This window comes from Rhinolophus sinicus, chromosome 15 (genome assembly GCF_057876585.1).
Source record: "Rhinolophus sinicus isolate RSI-liver-muscle chromosome 15, RSI-T2T, whole genome shotgun sequence".
NCBI classification, from domain to species: domain Eukaryota; kingdom Metazoa; phylum Chordata; class Mammalia; order Chiroptera; family Rhinolophidae; genus Rhinolophus; species Rhinolophus sinicus.
This window is the reverse complement of record NC_142515.1, coordinates 13,318,149-13,335,976: the sequence shown is the minus strand read 5'-3', so window position 1 is coordinate 13,335,976 and position 17,828 is coordinate 13,318,149. Positions and strand designations below refer to the sequence as shown.

Sequence of the window (17,828 nt, the reverse complement as noted above, 5' to 3'; positions counted from 1 at the left end):
CATTATCATTTCATCTGTGCTGGTCTCTTGGGAAAGAGCCCATAAAAAAAAAAAAAACACAAAAAATTTTTGAATAATACCATCAGACCCAATTCACATCTAATGTGAAAGTTTTCACAAACAGGACTTGTCTAGAGATATGTCAACCCCAGTCTCAACACCAGTCTCAGAGATTTGCCAGAAAATGAGAAACAACAGAATATGCCTACCCCTCACCAATTAGGGTATTAGGAGCAGATTACGGGATAGTTAGGAAGAATACAAGGAGTCTATGTCTTCAAACAGTGTGGGCTTTGGACTCATTTGTTCCAACCCTTTGCCACACAGCAACCAGAATGATCTTTTAAGGATGTAATTCAAGCAGATCATGTCACAAATTAAGCCCTCCAAGTAGCTTTCACTGCCCCATCCAAGATGTCCTACTGTGGTCACAGAGCCCAGCCACCTCTCCAGTGGCTTCCCATGTGCCCTCCACATGTGCCCTGTCCCTTCCCAGAAGGCTGTCTCCTAACTATTTGCAAGGCTGGCTCCTCCTCAGTCCAGTCTCACCATAAAGCAGCTCACATGGCACCTCTCAGAGAGCTCCCCCAGAACCCCCATATGTGTTTACTTTCATTATACTTACCGCCATCTAAACATTCTATCTTGTCTACCACAAGGTAACTGCCATTCTATTCCCAGGGTCTAGCCAGTTCCTGGCAAAGGGCTGTGATCTGTAAACAAACCTATGTCCAATACGCTGATTCATTTAACACACTACCTTGGCTTTCTGTTTCTCTTCCACAGCCAACAGCCTTTGGGTGAAACTGAAAGTTGGTTGACTACCTTGGGTTTACCAACAGTATCTATCAATTAGGTAATGTTGATGATGTCAGTAAACTCAGCTAATGAGAGGTGATACAAGAGTTGCTTAAGTCTCTGACAGAAAAAAAACAAAACCAAACAGAAAGCTGCAGGAATAACCTTCCTGATGCACCAGTCTCAAACGAGCTCTGGCAAGCTTCTCTCTGAATGAGAACCACACAATGAAGCAATTTCCAGCTGAACTGACCCATGGTGAGTAGTCGAGGTGGCACCAGAGCCTTGGTAAAGCTACATACAGTGTCCCTAGAGCATGACATGATGTGATATTCAGCAGGGGCTGCAGCTGTGTGGGTACACAGCTTCTCCGGGAAGAATCCTGAGCCCACCCGACTTCCGCCCTCCAATACTTTAAAACTACTCTTCTTATAAGGTCCACACATACCCGCACCAAATCATTATTAGACATCTCATTTCATTCCACAGCGTAAAGATGAACTGGAGTCATCCAGCAGCTTATGTGCCCAGGAGATGTGGCAACAAGAACCCAGCAGGTAGGATTCCTCGGTGGCATCCTATCACAGGTGTCATGTGGGAGACCCTGCTCGCTGCGCCATGTGTCATGCAGGGTGCCAGGCGGGGTCTCTGGTCCCGCTCCCCACATAAGAACGCAGGACATGGTGAGGCCAAAAAGGAACACCCACGGAGCCATAGATAGGGGGTTCATACCACTATAGTCTCGCTGGCAGCTGGGTTGGGGACACAGGAAGCAGGAGCCACATGATCCGCAAACTGCCATCCACTTCTCTGCCAACCAACCAACCCCTTGCTAACTGCACTCTGCTGTGCTAACTGCAATCCCTTCTTGCTAGCTCAGCCTCCATCTTCTTGCTAGCCCCCATTTTCTGCTAGCGTAGCCATGGCAGTTATATTAGTGGCCAATGGCTCACTGGTTACAGCTGACGGCCAACTAGCCACAGCCGATGGCCAGCCAATCACAGCTGATGGCCATTTACTACCTGAGCCAGCACCTTTCCACGTGAGGCCGAGAGCCTGGAAACTGCACTCCTGGCTCTGTCCCCACAACAGGACAGGAGGAATTATTGGCCAGAGGAATCCACTAATGTGGTCCTAACGTAGCGTGGCATGACAAAGCTTAACAAAGTCTTGCTATGTTGGAGGTAAACTGCAAAGAGACCTCCCCGAGGAAATGGGTGGGCCTTCCCTGGTTCCCCAACTCACCTATCCCAGTTCTGTTTACTTGCCTTGGTCCTGACACTAATCTGATTACTAAACTCCATATCAATAAACATATTGCCCGGGTTTTACTCAGCCAAGAGGAATTATTATCAGCAAACAATTACTGAGCACTTGCCAGTGCCAGGCACAGTTTTAAATGCTTTCCATGTGTTTATTGATTCGATTCTCACAACCCTACGAAGTTAGTATTATGAATATCCTAATTTTCTGATGAGGAAACTGAGGCGCAAGGATGTCCAGTGACTCACCCAAGGTCACACAATGACTAAACAGTGGAGCTGGGGTGTGAACCCAGGCATTCAGGCTGCACAGCTCCCATGCATCAACACAACTTGTTTTCCAGGCGAACCTATAAAATCCTAAAGGCTTAGGGGATAATGTTAGAAAGCCACCAAAGCAAAATGGAACCACAATTTTACCACAAGGGACAAATGAGAAAGAGATGGGCATATATGGGGAAGGGCTTTAGACGTTCAGGCTCTGAACTCGTCTCTTCTGAAAATCCTAGCTGAAGGCAGTTTGACACTGCCTGTCCTCCTAGTTACAAGGTTAGTTCTTCTCACCACCTACCACCTTCGTCTTACTTTCTCTGTAAGGGATCTTGGGCCCTTCCCTCTGGCTCTGGGCTGTGCACCTATCCTGCTACTTGAACTCTACTGATGAACATTTATTCAATTAACATTTATTTAGCACCAACTGCATGGCACGGGCCCCGTCTGAAGCTTTTCCACATTTTATCTCATTTAAATTAATCCTGACAATAAAGATATGAAGAGGGTAGTATGGTTTTTCTCCCATACATTTTTATTGTTATCAAAGTTTAAGAAACAAAATAGGCTTATATGCATAAAAAGCGAATGTCTGTAATACATGACGGCAAATGCCTACCTACTCCTCCCTGCTCCTCCATAGGTAGATGGGTTCAACTTTTGGTGCTTTTTTCCAGTCGTCATCACTACATTTCTTAACACTTCCAAAACTCAGCCATTGCCTATTAACATCCTGCTCTTACTAACATGGCTACCCCACAATTTTCAGTTATCTCTGGTCAGTGTTTACACTTGGAGAATGTAATTATTTTTCTGCTAGACTGTGCAGTGCATCCCGTGAATAGATTCCCTTTCTTATACAACTTTCCCTTGCCCTGGATTTCATCGTTTCCTTTTCTCTCACTTGCCTAGTTTCTGAGAAACAATCCATTATTTTTTGAAATTTTTATTGTAGCTCTACCAATAATTCTTTCCCATGCTCAGACTTACCAGGTAACTTATCAAACCTCCCCACCTGAAGAGAAAAGTGGGTGTTCTCAGTACCATTTTCACTGAAGAAAAAACCTGAATCTCACACAAGTTAAGAGCTTGGCTCTGCGTCCTCTGGGAAGTGGCAGAGACGTGAGTCATCTGATCTCAATCCCAGCATTCACTCGCTGGCAGCACACCGTCTGTGTAAAGAAGACGTGCAGGCCACAGGCTACACAACTCCAGAGGGGGCTGCTCCCCACGCAGAGATGAGGATGGTGGCCTGGAGGGAGGGAATGGTAAAAAAGGGGGCTTCCCCTCCCGTCTCCAAACACCACCCCTGGTCACCTGGCACTGTACTGGTCCCCCCACACCACATAGAGTTGTGCGGCTATGCTCTGTCCTAGCTAGCTGCCACTCTGCTTGGCTTCCTTGCTTGACTCATGTTCAGTAGCTGGCTTCTCTGCCTGCTTATTATGTAAAACCACCAGAGCAGAGCTGCCTCCCTGTGGTCCTGTGGGTTTTTTTACGGTTGCCATGGCCTTTCCCGAAGGGTCTCTCCATCACAGCAGCTCCTTCCAAAGGTGAGAAGCCACTCTCAGGCTCGTTTCAAAAGGCCAAGCTCCTTTTGAGTCCTGTTGCATGACTCAAGATAGAGGCCATCGCAGCCATGCCCTGGACCCAAAGAACGGCCTTTCCTTTCCCGCTGCACTAGAGGCTCACTATGACCACTTGCCTCTGACATTCCCGAGGGAGGGGTGACCTGTCTCCAAAGCCCCTACATTGTAACCTTTCTGGAAATGCTCTGTCACAAATGAATACTATCAGCACATGACGCCCAACAGATGGAGGCTGAGAGCTGCTGCACTGATGACAGATGAGACGGTGCAGGACAGACCGCCCAGCTCTGAACTTGTTCTTCTATCTGTGGCTGTGATGTAAAAGCCAGGGGACCAGGTGATGTCTGAAAGTGATGATGCAGAATCATAGGGAAAAGTTGTTCTCAGTGAAAAAGTCATTCCAGAAATATCACACTTAGGACTGACGAGGCTTGGACGGGGGTCCCCTTGGGACTTCCTGCTGAACTTCAAGAAGCAGCCTACTCTGAAATTAGCAGCGAGGTCAGTTCTGAAGTGTATCCAGCACCCAAAAAGATGACACCACATTCTGGCCAACTTCCATGTAGGATAAAGTGATCAATGAGAGATTCTGAAATTATTTTGTCAAAACTTTTCCAGTTGCAAGTGAAGAAATCCAACATAAGCAAACGTACGTATTAAGCACTATGAGTGTCCAGGATGGAAACATGGTTGCCTAGCAAAGTACCTTATTCTGTTTTCATCCAACAAAACTTTAGTGCAGACGTTCTAAACCAGTGGTTTTCAAAATTCAGGTCTTGACCCACTGAAACATGAAATCAGACCAATGGTCATGACCATCACCTTTTAACAATAAAAGAAGAAAGAAAATAGCAGACAGTAAAGGCAAGTTGTTTTCTGTGACTTTTGTTATAGCCATTTATATGCGTATGTGCACCAATCACGAGTCTTCATGTGTGAAAATGTGTTTGTTTTTTTACCATGGGTAGGTTTGGTGAGCACTGTGTTAAACCTCAGACCACAGGCCCTTCACTAAACCCTGCTCACAGGCATGTTTTGTTTGGTTTACACAAAGAGTTTTTTGAAGAGAGTTGAATCATTTGCCAACATTGAAACATCTGGAGATTTACATAATAATCACCATTTCTAGTAGCTCTTGAAACTTGGAAGGTCTGGTCAGTTGGCCCATGTCCCTCCATGGGACCTAGGATAGAGTGACACAGTGACTTCTCTGTTTAGAGAGGGCCATGATGTCCAGTTTGCCCCAATATCCACTACTTTAGGTTACCTGACTGGTTCTTAGAAGCATCTGTATGTGCAACCTCCAGTTCTAACCATCCTCACCTCATCCTGACCCTCAAAACCCTCTGTTTATCTTTCCTCGTGTCCATTGCTGGACTAAGCTCCTACCAAACTCATTTTGGCAGCATTTCCTCAGATAGAGGTTGTATTTTACTGGTTCTGTTTTGCCTATTTGACCACCTTTCTCTCATTTCCTCTTTATCCACTTGTTGCACTCCTATTCACCCTTCAAAGTCTAACCTGCCATGACCTTGCAGCAGAATTAATCACTCCCTGCTCTGTGGTCCCATATTACTTTAGTCGTCCCTGTTGAACACATTTCACATTGTACCGTAATTACTTATTTATGTGTCTACGTTCCTTGCTAGAATGTGAGTGACTTCAGGTCAAGAACTATATTTTATTTGCTTCTTTATCGAGATTGTTTATCTTTTATTAGTTTCTGAATGAACATTTAAATAAGGATAACCATCTCCCCTACCCACACACATCATTCATTCACTTATTAGTCCATTTAACATTCATTGAGCACTTACGATGGAGCAGACACTATGTTATGGATATAAGTGGAATCAAAGACAATCCCTAACCATGAGAAACGTATAGAACTTCTCAAAGCCAATCTTAATGCTCCCTTTTCTATAAATCTTTTTTAAAAATTGCTTTGAACCACTGACCCTTCCTTGGAACCCCCACAGAATATAGTTTATACCACCTCTATCACCTTATGTCACCTCTATTTGCATTCTCAACCAGCACCCCTCCTGACACTGGCCGATTCATTAACCTACTGAGGGTACACACTTTTCAGTGTATCAGGTTATCTGCAAAATGTTTTGCAGAGAGTAGACCTCAATAAATCTGTGACGTGATCGAGAAGCCCACTGCAATGGCTGTCTCAGGCTGGGACCTTTACACATGGCAGAACCAGTAGTGTTTTCCAGACGAGGAGGAACGGCATAACTGGACTCCAGCCCAGTTGTTACCAGTCCCACTGTTGGCCCTAACACTGACAGCCTCAATGGCTGTCCAGACACGGTCCCGTGAGTGGCCCATAGACAGAAGTCCAGTAGACACTCATCTGTCCCATGCATCACTTATGGGACTCTTCATGGACCTGGGACCCCACAGCCCCTGTCATTTTTCTGAGAGGTACTTAGTCCTCTCTCCCATTTCCCTTTAGATCCTCCAGTCTGGAACAACCTTGCTATCTTTTTCTACCATTCTGTTTTTCTTAATTTTTCTGAAACTTCTCACTTCTCAGTGTTTCAAATAATGAACAACAATAGAGCATCAACAACAGAAAAAATATGGACAGCTAGAATATAGACCCAATACAGTGGTAGTGGGTAAAACACTCCAGGTTTCAAATAATATACTTTAGTTCCTCAAAGACGAAAGACGGAGTTGTAAGCCAAGATATCTACTGAAACTATCTTGTACCAAAGAATACCAAAGAGCTTTGTGAATCCCAGTAAAAAGGCTCACCTAACCCTTCGAGAATTAGGAATGATGCCTAGAGAATGGCACACCTGGACCTCGACTCCAAATCAGTGCTGCCTTCCCCAAGTTAAGCTGGGCCCCAACTCATTCCCAGGAAAAGGTGCCTTGTAACTTCCTCCCCCACGCACCTGCCCCCTGTCTGCACATGCAGTGTCATATAGTATAGCAGTGTCTTGGCCGCTGGGGTCTCATACCAGGTCTGTTTTATTATGAACTATAGCTTCGTTCTATACTGCAGGAGAGTCAGAGAGAGAATGACGCTCTTTGCCTTCTCTTTGTCATCTCTGCATTGTAAGTGAGATAAAGTTCACAAAAGGGAATGGAGAGGCTACTTATATAAAAGTTCTCACTTATTTGCCTGGAGGGCTGATCGTTTTACCCACAGAAACCATGGATTCCCGAGACAGTGACAAAGTGTGGACTCTGGACCAGAAGCATGGACATCACCTGGGATTGCAAGAAATGCCAAACCTCAGGTCCCTCCCCAGATCTACTGAGTCAAAAACTCTGGGAGCAGGGCTCAGGAAGCCATGTTTTATCAAGCCCTCCACATTGTCCCAATGCCTGCTAACTGCTAACGTCTGAGAACCACTGCCCCAGATAGCAATTTCCCTGGAAGTATCAAGAACACCAGCATCTTCATGGTTAAGTCCAAGTATTCAAAGAATTCAAGCTATTTGATTGCAACGAGACACAGAAACTTACCCCTGGTACCCACCAGGGCAACCTGGGCCATAATGGCATTAATCACATCAGTGTGAACACAAATACAATGTTTCAGCAAAAAGAGGTCATGCATACAAACATTCACCCTCCCCACTGTTAACAGTTGCCCTTGAATACACAGCTCCTGCCAGTTTGGGATCAACATACCTCTCAGTCTGAGTCACCATCAGACCAACACACAATGAAATAAGAAACTGGGCTGGTATCTGTCGTGGTGAGCCCACATCAGGCAACCACAATGGGAAGAAATCCTGCACCATTCACCCGTCACTGAACCTTCGGCAAACTCCTCTGGCTCTCTACTGCTGGCTCAGGAAAACATGTTGATTTTGGTATATGAGAGGCAAGCAATATCGGGACCCTCTTTCTTGCCCCCCGCCCCCAGGGGCTATGAAAATGATGACACAGATGGGCCCCCTCCTCAAAGTGAATCAGATGCCGAGATCTTCTTCTTGGTAAGGTGAGCCTACGTTGGGATGTTTTTTTCTGTGAGAATTGGAAAAGTCACTGTGTTATTCTTTAAAGGAGGGTTTCTGTGATGCAGTAGGTTGTTTCATCCTTCTTGGTCACCTGACCAGGTAATTGGGGAGGTAAGAGGCAGGGCCACCTCTGAAAGACCGCGAGTAACTAACAACAGGGCTGGCTCAACCCCAGCTTAGATGACCGCAGACTCCACGTTCTTCAGTTTACCCCTCATCAAAAATTGCTCTCCACAGCTCGGGTAAACTTAAGTCAATGAGTTCCTTCTCTCAGATTTATTTCACACATCCAGCCTGACCTCTAACTGTGGAAATTAAGCCTTTTTTTTTTTTCTGAATAAACATTTTTTAGACATCAATGAGTAAGTGGCAGAGGATTTGTTATAATGTTGTTTGTTTGTTTTTAAATGTGAAGTTCTTTCCTTTAGCCTTGGAAATCCCATCATCGAGACAGCCCTTTTGTAGTGAAGATAAACTGGGCAGAGCCCTACTTTCAGCGAGAGGAGCATGTTCATTTATAAAACAGACAGAGCAATCTATGCTGGGATTTTTTTCTCTCAAGAGGACTATGGGGGAAAAGAACTGGATCTCCCCTCCTTCCCAAGATGCAGAACTCAAACTGAGTTGTGTGCATAAGTCACTGATCAAGACAATTTATTCTGAAACTTGCAGCATTGTGATGTCTCCTTTAATCGATAGCTTCCCATTAGAACTTACTTAGGAAATGTCCTTGTCATTGGTGTCCCCTTGAAAAACTTGGGGCTTTTCAAATTCAGGAAAAGATGAAGAACCTAGAATATTCCAGGAGTAAGTAGGGGTGGGACATTAAGCAACAATCTGGGAAGTTGGACTGGAAAACTGAATCCAGGAGTGGCTATTACACATTAAAGAGGGGCCCTGAAATGTGACTTGGGCCTATGAGGAATTATTACACTGCACAGAAAGACCTACTGTCCTCAGACTTCCCCGAGGATGGAATAGAAATGGGTTTCGATTACCTTAGGCAGAGTGCACACGCCTGCCTGAGTGGGTAGTGCCTGTGTGGGTGTGTGTTTTGGGAGGAAAGGGATTGGTAGGGGGTGGGGGCGGATACCATTAGAGGCAGCAATACTCCACACCTCTGAATGTTGCTTTATCAGATCACGTATGAAGTCAATAAATACTTGAGAAGAGACAGAGCTCTTTCTTAAGTTCCACAGGTGACTGAATTGTTTAATTTCTCTGGTGTTGACTTAGCTGCACAGAGTAATTCTAAAAGAATGCACAGAAGGGAGAGGCCTTTGAAAAGCATTATAAGGAAGCAGATCTTGAGTTAGGTCTTGGACAAATACAGAAGAGGAGAATATATATTTCTCACGAGGGCAGGAGGGGTAGTATGAGAGAGACTGGAGAAGGAAAATGCCCTCCAAGACTATTCAGGTAGGAAAAATGGGGCCAGAGGGAGAGTACAGTACAGTTAGCACAGGCTTTGGAGCCAGATAGAAAATTTGCTCTTCTCCTTTGTAGCTAAGTGAGCTTTGGAGAGTTTCTCACTCCTGTGAGCTTCCGCCTCCTCATCTCCTAAAGGAGGGAAATACAACCGACATTGATGGGTTAAAAAATTAGAGATAAGGTATATAGAGCTCTCAACACAAAGCCTGCCACTTAGTATGTGTTCAATAACCAGCAGATTGAAGAACATTGAAAAGAAAACAAGATTGGCTTAGATAGGCATGGGGAGGAAGTAATTTAAGAACTTGGGGCGAATCCTCGATGATTAGCAGGAAGTCTTGAACTTTATACCTTGTCACTCATTTAGGTTTTTGAGCTGGAAATATGACATCAATGTCCTAAGAGGATTACTCTGGTGCCAGTCTGTAGGGCGCATTTGAGACACAGTACACCACTATTCTCAGAAGCCACCAAGAAACAAGACTGCCGTGTGTGTGTGTGTGTCCCATGCACCTGAATATCAGATGGAGAGTGAATATCTCTCCTTCGAGGGTGAACTGAAATGAGTTTCACAGGGTCCCACTCTATCCTAAAAGCAAGTTGGGCCATCCAACAGTGTCAGAAAGCTTCCAGGAAACAAACAAAAAAACAAAACAAACAAAAAAATGATGTGTCTAAATGTAAAACTCTATTTACCTTGATGTGTCCCTCGCTGCTAAATTCTCATTCTCTCACATGGCTTCTGAGCCATAAGCATCCTTATTATTTACATTAGATGAGGTTTACATAACTTAATCTCTAGTATTTGTTTATTTTGCTTTCTCTAACAAAGAGAAATAAATCCCTTTTGTGTGTATTTTTACAACTTGTACTAGAACACACTTAAGCGAGACAATTACAGCTTTTAAATGACTATAGTGGGCCTCTGGAGTTTAGGTTGATGAGCATGTATTCAGGAAGACAGATATTGACTGATAAACCCACAGAAGTCTCTCCTGTTTCTTTGTTACAGGATATAGCAAGGATAACGTGCCCTTGAACACATCAGAGAAATAACCATTTCATCAAGATTCCCAGGTCATTAAGTGTCTGCCACTGGGAGTGATGGGCGCCTGGGTAGGAGAACAAAAGATAACGCGGGTCAAAGTGTGTTAACAGATGCCATTCCACACTAGCAGCGGTGAGATCCACCAGCAACCTTTCCCGCCAGTCCGTGTCAACCCCAAAGCAGATAGATGCCTGAAAACTTTATCCAGGAGAGAAAATGATGGCACAAAGCAGTGGGAGTGAAATCACCTCTAAGTGGTGAGCACAACAGGGAACCTCTGTCACTCCCTCAGAAGATCGCTCCTGTTCTCAGGGTGGATGCTGCCATGATCTGAGCCCGCTCGGGGGTGATCCGTGTCAGCTCCAGGAGGAAGGAGCAAGGCCTCTCAGAGAGCAAGAAGAAATGGAAAGGACTGGAGAGGTCTCAGAATTGAGAAGACCTCGTTCCAGTCCCAGCTCTGAGAACAGGCCAGTCTGTTCTGCAATGGGGCAGACACTTAACTTAGGCACTGGATATTAAAATTGGTGACACAGTGCTGCTTCCGAGAGGCTCGCTGTCTAGTGAGGGAGCCAGTGGATGTCAACACCCTCGGTAAGTGCAGTCACTGCTCCATGTGCACCTTTGATGGAACGCAGGATGATGGGCCAATTATCTCCTGTGTGTCCCTGAGCAATTTATTTACCCTTTCTAAACCCCAGGGTTCTCACCTCTAGAATGAACGCCCACCAGTACTACATGCTCTCCTGTGCCCTTCTCACTTGAAAAGCTATCATGAAATTCATTTCTTTCCATGGCAGCTCTTGTACCTGCCAAAAACACCTGTCTTCCTCTGCTGTTGGCTGAGGTCAGTGCGAGCAGTGAGCTGGGAGGGAGTGGGATGGATTGACACAGACCTCCAAATAAAAAAGGAACAGCCTTTTTTAATCAGTGGCTGCGGGCAAAGATAATACTAGTATGTGACCTTTCAGTGGCCTGTTCAAAGTGTTCCAGTTAGAACGAGGCTACTGACTTGTAAAGCAAAAGTGAACCCCAGAAAGTCTGCGATGACTTAGAAAAAGAGTTGCTATTTGGGGATTATTGATCTACAATACATACCATGTTTCCCTGAAAATAAGACTGGGTCTTATATTACTGTTTGCTCCAAAAGACGCATTAGAGCTTACGTCAAGGGATGTCCTCCTGAAAAATCATGCTAGGGCTTGTTTTCTGTTCAGGTCTTATTTTCGGGGAAACACAGCATACTAACACAGAGCAAGTCTGTGGCTTTCGTGGCCCCACAAAGTGGCTTTTGTAATCCCTTTCCCATCACTCATAAATTACTCACATGGGGGAAACAAACTGAAAAATATTAGCAGTAGAGATCAGGACGAAGTTGTTCCAGTTGGGTGGGCAGTAAAAGTGAAGAGTGTTGATTTTTATTAAATGTCAACATCTGTATTTGTTATTCTGAGGGTTCCTGGAAGCACCCCCCAAAAGAGAGGAAACATTAGAAATGCCTTTCTATACACCAAATAATTTCACTCAATTACCACTTACTCAGTGAAAGATGAAAGCGAAAGCAAGTGATTATTCAAGATATCCAGGAACAGAAGGGAGAGAGAGAGAGGAACCTGCTTCTCTTTGTCCTAAGGCACAGCCGTAGTGGCACTGTTAGCTGTCATGATCCTGTTCTTCACCTAGCCATTAGGATAGTAAAACCCAGCCGAGTTTCCAGCAACAAGAATCAATTTGAGTTCAGCATGTTCCCGTCAAAGTTATTCCCTGTAGGGGCTTTAAGAGAAAGTAGATATAGATAAGTCACCGAAATGGTTTCAGGTAACCCCGAAAGAGCAGAGGTCCATGTGTGTGGGGAAAGTTATGTCTCACAGTTAGAAAATGTGGCAGAAGAAATCCAAGTTTACCAAAGAGCAAAACTAAACAGTGGTTGCTCATACTATAAAAACCTTGTGGTGAAGGTCCCTAAGCTATTAAGAGGGGACAAAAAAAAATCAAGTCTCAGAAAAAATGGTCTTAGAATGATCCCATTTGCATACATCTATCTATCTACGTATCTAATTCCTGTCTAGAAAAATACACATATAGTAACAATCTTACCTCTGGAGAGAAGGGGAAATGGAGGTTGACAGGGTAGGAACAAGGGGCTTTCACTTTGCACTATCCATTCTCCTGCAACACTTCACTTTCTTAACATAAGATGTATTTATTATATTACTTGGATAATTAACATCCAACACTGCTGCGTTCTTTTGCCTTTCCTGGATAAACCAACGAGTCAAACTGTAATTCAATTCTGAGAGCGTTAACTCACACTCAGGACCACGCCCCATGCATAAACGCTGTGTACCTGCGCAGAGGACCCCCCCCTCTCCTTTTTACATGCTCCTTCTGAGGTGATCTGGCACCTTTGACACATACCACATCCTTTAACAAGATGTTTGCAGGAGTGATTAGGGATACGGCGGAAATGCCAGGTTATTAAAGTAGCATCCCTGAAACCTTTAAAACAGTCTGCTTCTCCTTCCAGCCGGTCCCAGCTAGTCTTGGGCAGGTTCGCAAACAGCGCAAACCTGGTAGAAGGATCCTTTCATTACACATCTTAATTAATTGACTGATTTGGGTGGCGGTGAGTAAGAGATTGAAGGCTAGGATGGGGGCAGGTAGGCAAGTCTCAAACACAACCCAAAATTCAATATGCAATAACAGTTCAAAGAGACACAGGCGCAGGAGCTCAGCTGTGCAAACAGTCCAGAAATAGGATGTGCTTCAGATGCCGTAGCCAAATGAAAGGTCCTTAATGAACTCTCGGTCCATGGAAACCCCAGCTTCACTCACAATACAGAGATTCTTGCACCAAGAACATGTCTGCCCGGTCTCCACCGATCATCCCCCATAAGGTAGCCGAGCCCTGCAGCACCATTCCAACTTCTGCCACCGTGAACAGTGATCGATATTTATAATTACCTTTCTCCTTCACCATGGCAACCGGGTCCTCTGGCGAGCAGCACTGAAGGAAAAGGGAATGAAGTCGACGAGGGGGAGCGCGCCTGGGCAGACAGACCCGCCGCTGCAGAGGCTGCGAGGAAAAGCCCCAGCATCCACTCGCCAAGTCCCGGGCTTCTTTCTAAAATCCCGCCCCCAGCTCGGAGGGCCGAGCTCCGGTAACCGCCCCGGCAATCGCCACCGAGCGGTGCCGCGCCCTGCTCGGGGACTCTGCCCTTGGGCTGAAACCACTCGCTACAGCTGCTGCTGTAACAAATGCAAAATTCCACTGCCCTAATCTCTGGTCACTGCCACCACCTTGCATTCCTTGCGCGAAGCCCGGGGAAAACGGGCGATGCCATGCTCCCGAGCCCTGGCCCCTCCCGGGGTCTGATAAATGATTGCCAGCAGAGAGGGGCCAAAAACAGCCAGGGACGGTTCCAGTCGGTAAAACTAGTCAATTGTTAGCTTATTCGTTTCCTATTACTGCTGCTTTCATTCTTTCTAGAGCTCGTTTCAGACAAACTGAATAAATAAAATTAGCCTTAGTAGAAACATAATGCTAGTGGCTCCTTCGGGTTCATTTTATTCCTCTTTAAGGTCCTAGAGGCTCAATTACAAATGAAAAAAAAAACACATAAATAATGACATTTGATTTGCCCGGCTGCTCCCCCCCCTGTGGTTTACCTGGATGGGGGTGGGGACTGAGGACAGACAGTGAGAGACAGCCTGGGAAGAGGCTCTTTTCAGGTTTCAATTCCTCACCCAAGATCAAATTCTGGATCAAAGTAAAATTCTGACTTATCCAGTTAGGTAGGATTTTGACATCCACTTTCTCTCTGCTTCATTAGAGTTTTCTAGACAAATCCCTCGGATGCGTATATGTGAGGGGGAACCCTAGCTACAAAAGAAGGGGCTGTCACCACCGTACCCCTCACTAGCCTGAGGGTGACCCTGCCTCAGAGGCTCCTAACAAGGCTTTTGATTTCTGACCCCCCGAGTCACAGGTAGGCCCTCCTGGGAGCAGAAGACTGCTGGGTTCATAAAGCCAACGGCCACCCACCGTGTGTTCAGTCTCCGCCACTCCTCACGTACATCCACCATGTGGGAGAAATGTGATGAGCAAGAGACAAAAAAACAGACGCAGCACCACTCCGGGAGCAGCAGATGGCCAACACATCTTTGCGAACCAGAATGCACAGCCAGTATTAGACTGTATTTACTGCAAATATTGTAACGTGTTGGGTCTAAGAGAGCCAGGGGAACAGAAAGGAATGAAGTCAATCCACCTGCCTCATCTTTGACTCCGAGGGTGTTTGTAGCTGAAAGTACGTTTCTGGGGCTGGGCCAGGCCTTACTGCTGTTTTGCTGATGGGTAACAGTAGCAGTTCTCAAGCAGCTGTGACATTCCTACATCTGTGACTCAGGGTTTTACTATTAATAGCTTGGGCCTCTCCGCCTGTAAGGAAGGGCTAAGTCCTCTCCAACCCCTGGGTCGTCTTTTCTATGACACATACTTCACCCACACCGCTCCGGGTCTCCTCTGCAGCCCTGTAGGGCTGTGGCTTTCCTAAGTCAGCGGCCAGTTGGAGGATAAACACTGAAGAGCCTTTTAGCAGCTTCTCTGTCCTCCATTCATAAATAGGAGAGCACCATGACCTCCAGTCCAGAGGGATGGGCAGGGTTGAGTATGAAAGACATGAGCCCTTCCCATTCCCACATTTTCATGGCTGAAACTGCCCTGGTCTACTCCGTCCACCCCTAATCACCCTGAGAGAACTGACGGAGACGCTGACAAGCAAAATGAACCTCGGCGAGCAGAAATCAGTGTGGGGTTGTGAGCCTAAGCAGGTGAATTGAATTTATTATGTTTTTGCTGCATAAATAGATAAGCACCGCCCTCAGACACTTCCCTCCCAGGCCTTCAGCTTATTCAGCTCAAAGCCAAGGGAACAATGTTCCCTCCCTCCCTCCCTTCCTCCCTCCCTCTCTCCTTACTCACTGCCCCGCTCCCTAATGCAATGTGACAGTGAAACACCATTGGTTTTCTATTAGTCCAAACCCAATCATACATAAGTGTTCCAGATACTATAAATGCAATTAATTCAATTTCTCTTTTACTCAGGACGACAATTTTTAATTCTGAGACTTATTAACTAAACTGGTTCCTTATTACAGCTCTGAACCTACCTGTCTACCTTCGTGGATAAATTCCCAGAAACCCCGGTTTAGAAAGGCTCTCTGGCAGCTTTGGAGACTCGGCTAACAGAGTAACAGCTGGTGCCTATTCATTTTCAGGGAAGCCTTTTCTAAAGGAAAATACTACACAGTGGTTCAGAGATTCCCCCCCTCCTGTGTTTTCCATGGAAAGAATTTTCCTGTACCGCTGTCAAAGTGAATGAGTCACCAGCATTTAGTTGCTAAATAATAGTCATATGGCTAAAGTCCCCCCCCACCCCCCCCCAACAATCAGACACTGCTACTTTAGAATAAAAACAGCCACTCTGCACTTTTAAGATAACCAAAGAGGGTATTACTGAAGTTATTTTTGGAATGTGGGAGAGTAAAACTAAATTGTTTTTGTCTCCTTGCCTAGAGCCCAATAGCTCAGAGCTTTCAGAAGCAAAGCATAGAGATTTTCTACTTTACGGTTAAAGCTACAAGAAATGCAGCAAAATAAATCAAGAAAACAATGAAACATGTACGGTTCATAAGATGGCAGGACATTTTATTCTTATTTCTACAGATTATTTCCAAAGAATTTATCTCAATCTCATTCCAACTCGGATGAGCTAAGACTTCATAATGAAGACACCAACTCATGATTTTATTCGTTGCTTCATTCCCCAAACTGACTCACAGCCACCTTTTCATACACTCACAAAATGAAGGCATGGTTGTCCACAAGTGACCAAAAGACAGAAACCATTTTGTTGAAGAGAAAGCTTGGTTAGCATACAGCCGTTCTTGGCAGAACTCCAAGCGTACGTCATTTCAATAGCAGCCATGACAATGAAGTTACAACCTGGAAACAAGCAACCTGACAGAGTCCACTTCCTCGCTGCTCTCTCTCAACAGAACCAAGGATTGTCTTCTGCTTGTGCACTGCAGAGCAGAAAGTTTGGGACCTCTCTATGGCCACAGACACCAGCTTTCCAGATAGCACACATCCCTCCACACCTTTGCGCTCACTGGCAAAGGAGCCCTCCATATCCTTTCTAGCAGAATTCAGCTGAAAGAAGACTCAAGAATGAGTCCCTTGTTTGCCATATATTTAATGTTTACATCTATCAACCTCACCTTGACATTTACGGAGCACCTACTGAATGCCAGGTATGGGGTTGGCAGTACAAAAACAAGGAGAGAGAAAGCACTGCTCTGGAGATGCCTACCACCTGGTGGAGGAGATGCATACGCACAAATATTCTCAAGGAAATTAGGAGGGTGCTAAGACAGAAGAAGCGTGCATAGGGTGCAGGGCAGTGCTGAGCTCAACAGGAAGCCCCGGAGAGGAGACAAGGCAAGTAAGGCCTGCCAAGGTCATTTCAAGGGTAGGTTGTGGGATGAGAAGGTATCAAGTAGCTCACTGTTCATGGGATACAGGGAGGGGCTCAAGCTAAGGCTGGGGTGGTCGGTCACAGAGGGCTCTGAAAGCCACGCTAAGGGGGGGGGGGCTTAGAAGTGACGTGGTTAATCTCAAATCTGAGCCATCAGTTTCTCTCCAAGTTAAGATCAAAAGACTTTGGATGCGTTTCAAAGTCCACCATGTTCTGTTTCCAACCATATTGCTTCCTTTGTGCAAACTGGGTTGTGTTGGTTTGTGCATGTCCAGTTTTTAGCAGGCTGCTGGACAAATAATAGATGGTCAGGAAATGTCTAAGTTTATTAGTTTATCTAAATATTTCCGATCAATAGAATAAAATGACAGCCATGCACATCCCACACACCGCACTTTGAGTCGCACAAACCCATTGGTTTATCCTTCTGTAATGTAGTGGCTTCATCTCCAGAACTAGGCTGTGAGCTCCAGAAGGCAAGGAGGGTTTCTGGCTTTTCTAGACTCCCAAGACCACAGTCTACAGAACTACTAGGGGTGCTTTACATGCAGACACCTAGTCCCCACCCAAGGTCTGACGCCTCAGATTCTCTGGAGGTGAAGCCTGCGCCACAAGCAGCTTCGTAAGTGACTAAGGACCACTGGCCTAGCACACTGGCCTGCATGTCAGGAGGTGAATGAACATGAGATTTACAAACAGAGCTACATACCATCTCACCACTTCTGAAAAACAACCCTTATTCTCTCCTTGGCCAAAATAACAATTATCTCGACATTCACTGCAATCTTACTGACACTGATTGGAAGTGATGATTCTAAAATTTCCCACAGTCTGAGGAAAATTCCTAAGTGTCTGAGCCCTCGTGATCCTACTAATTCTCTTGTCCTCAACTGATAATTCTTAGG

At 45.5% G+C, this 17,828-nt stretch overlaps 1 protein-coding gene across 21 annotated transcripts in view; it reads right to left on the bottom strand.

Annotated features, from left to right (window-relative positions):
• ABLIM1 (actin binding LIM protein 1) overlaps window positions 1-17,828 on the bottom strand; it is a 290,923-nt gene that overhangs the window by 139,096 nt on the left and 133,999 nt on the right. Inside the window, exon 1 of one of the 21 annotated variants that reach the window (XR_012498398.2) lies at window positions 13,349-13,748. The exons of 17 other annotated variants lie outside the window; for them this stretch is intronic. Coding sequence is in view for 1 of the 4 variants with exons in the window: in XM_074339007.2 (XP_074195108.2) it covers window positions 13,349-13,364 (16 nt within the window). In the remaining 3 variants the exon portion in view is untranslated. Of the gene's footprint in view, window positions 1-13,348; window positions 13,780-17,828 lie in introns of those variants that run through there. 3 more of the 21 variants (XR_012498402.2, XR_012498400.2, XM_074339007.2) reach the window with 3 other exon arrangements.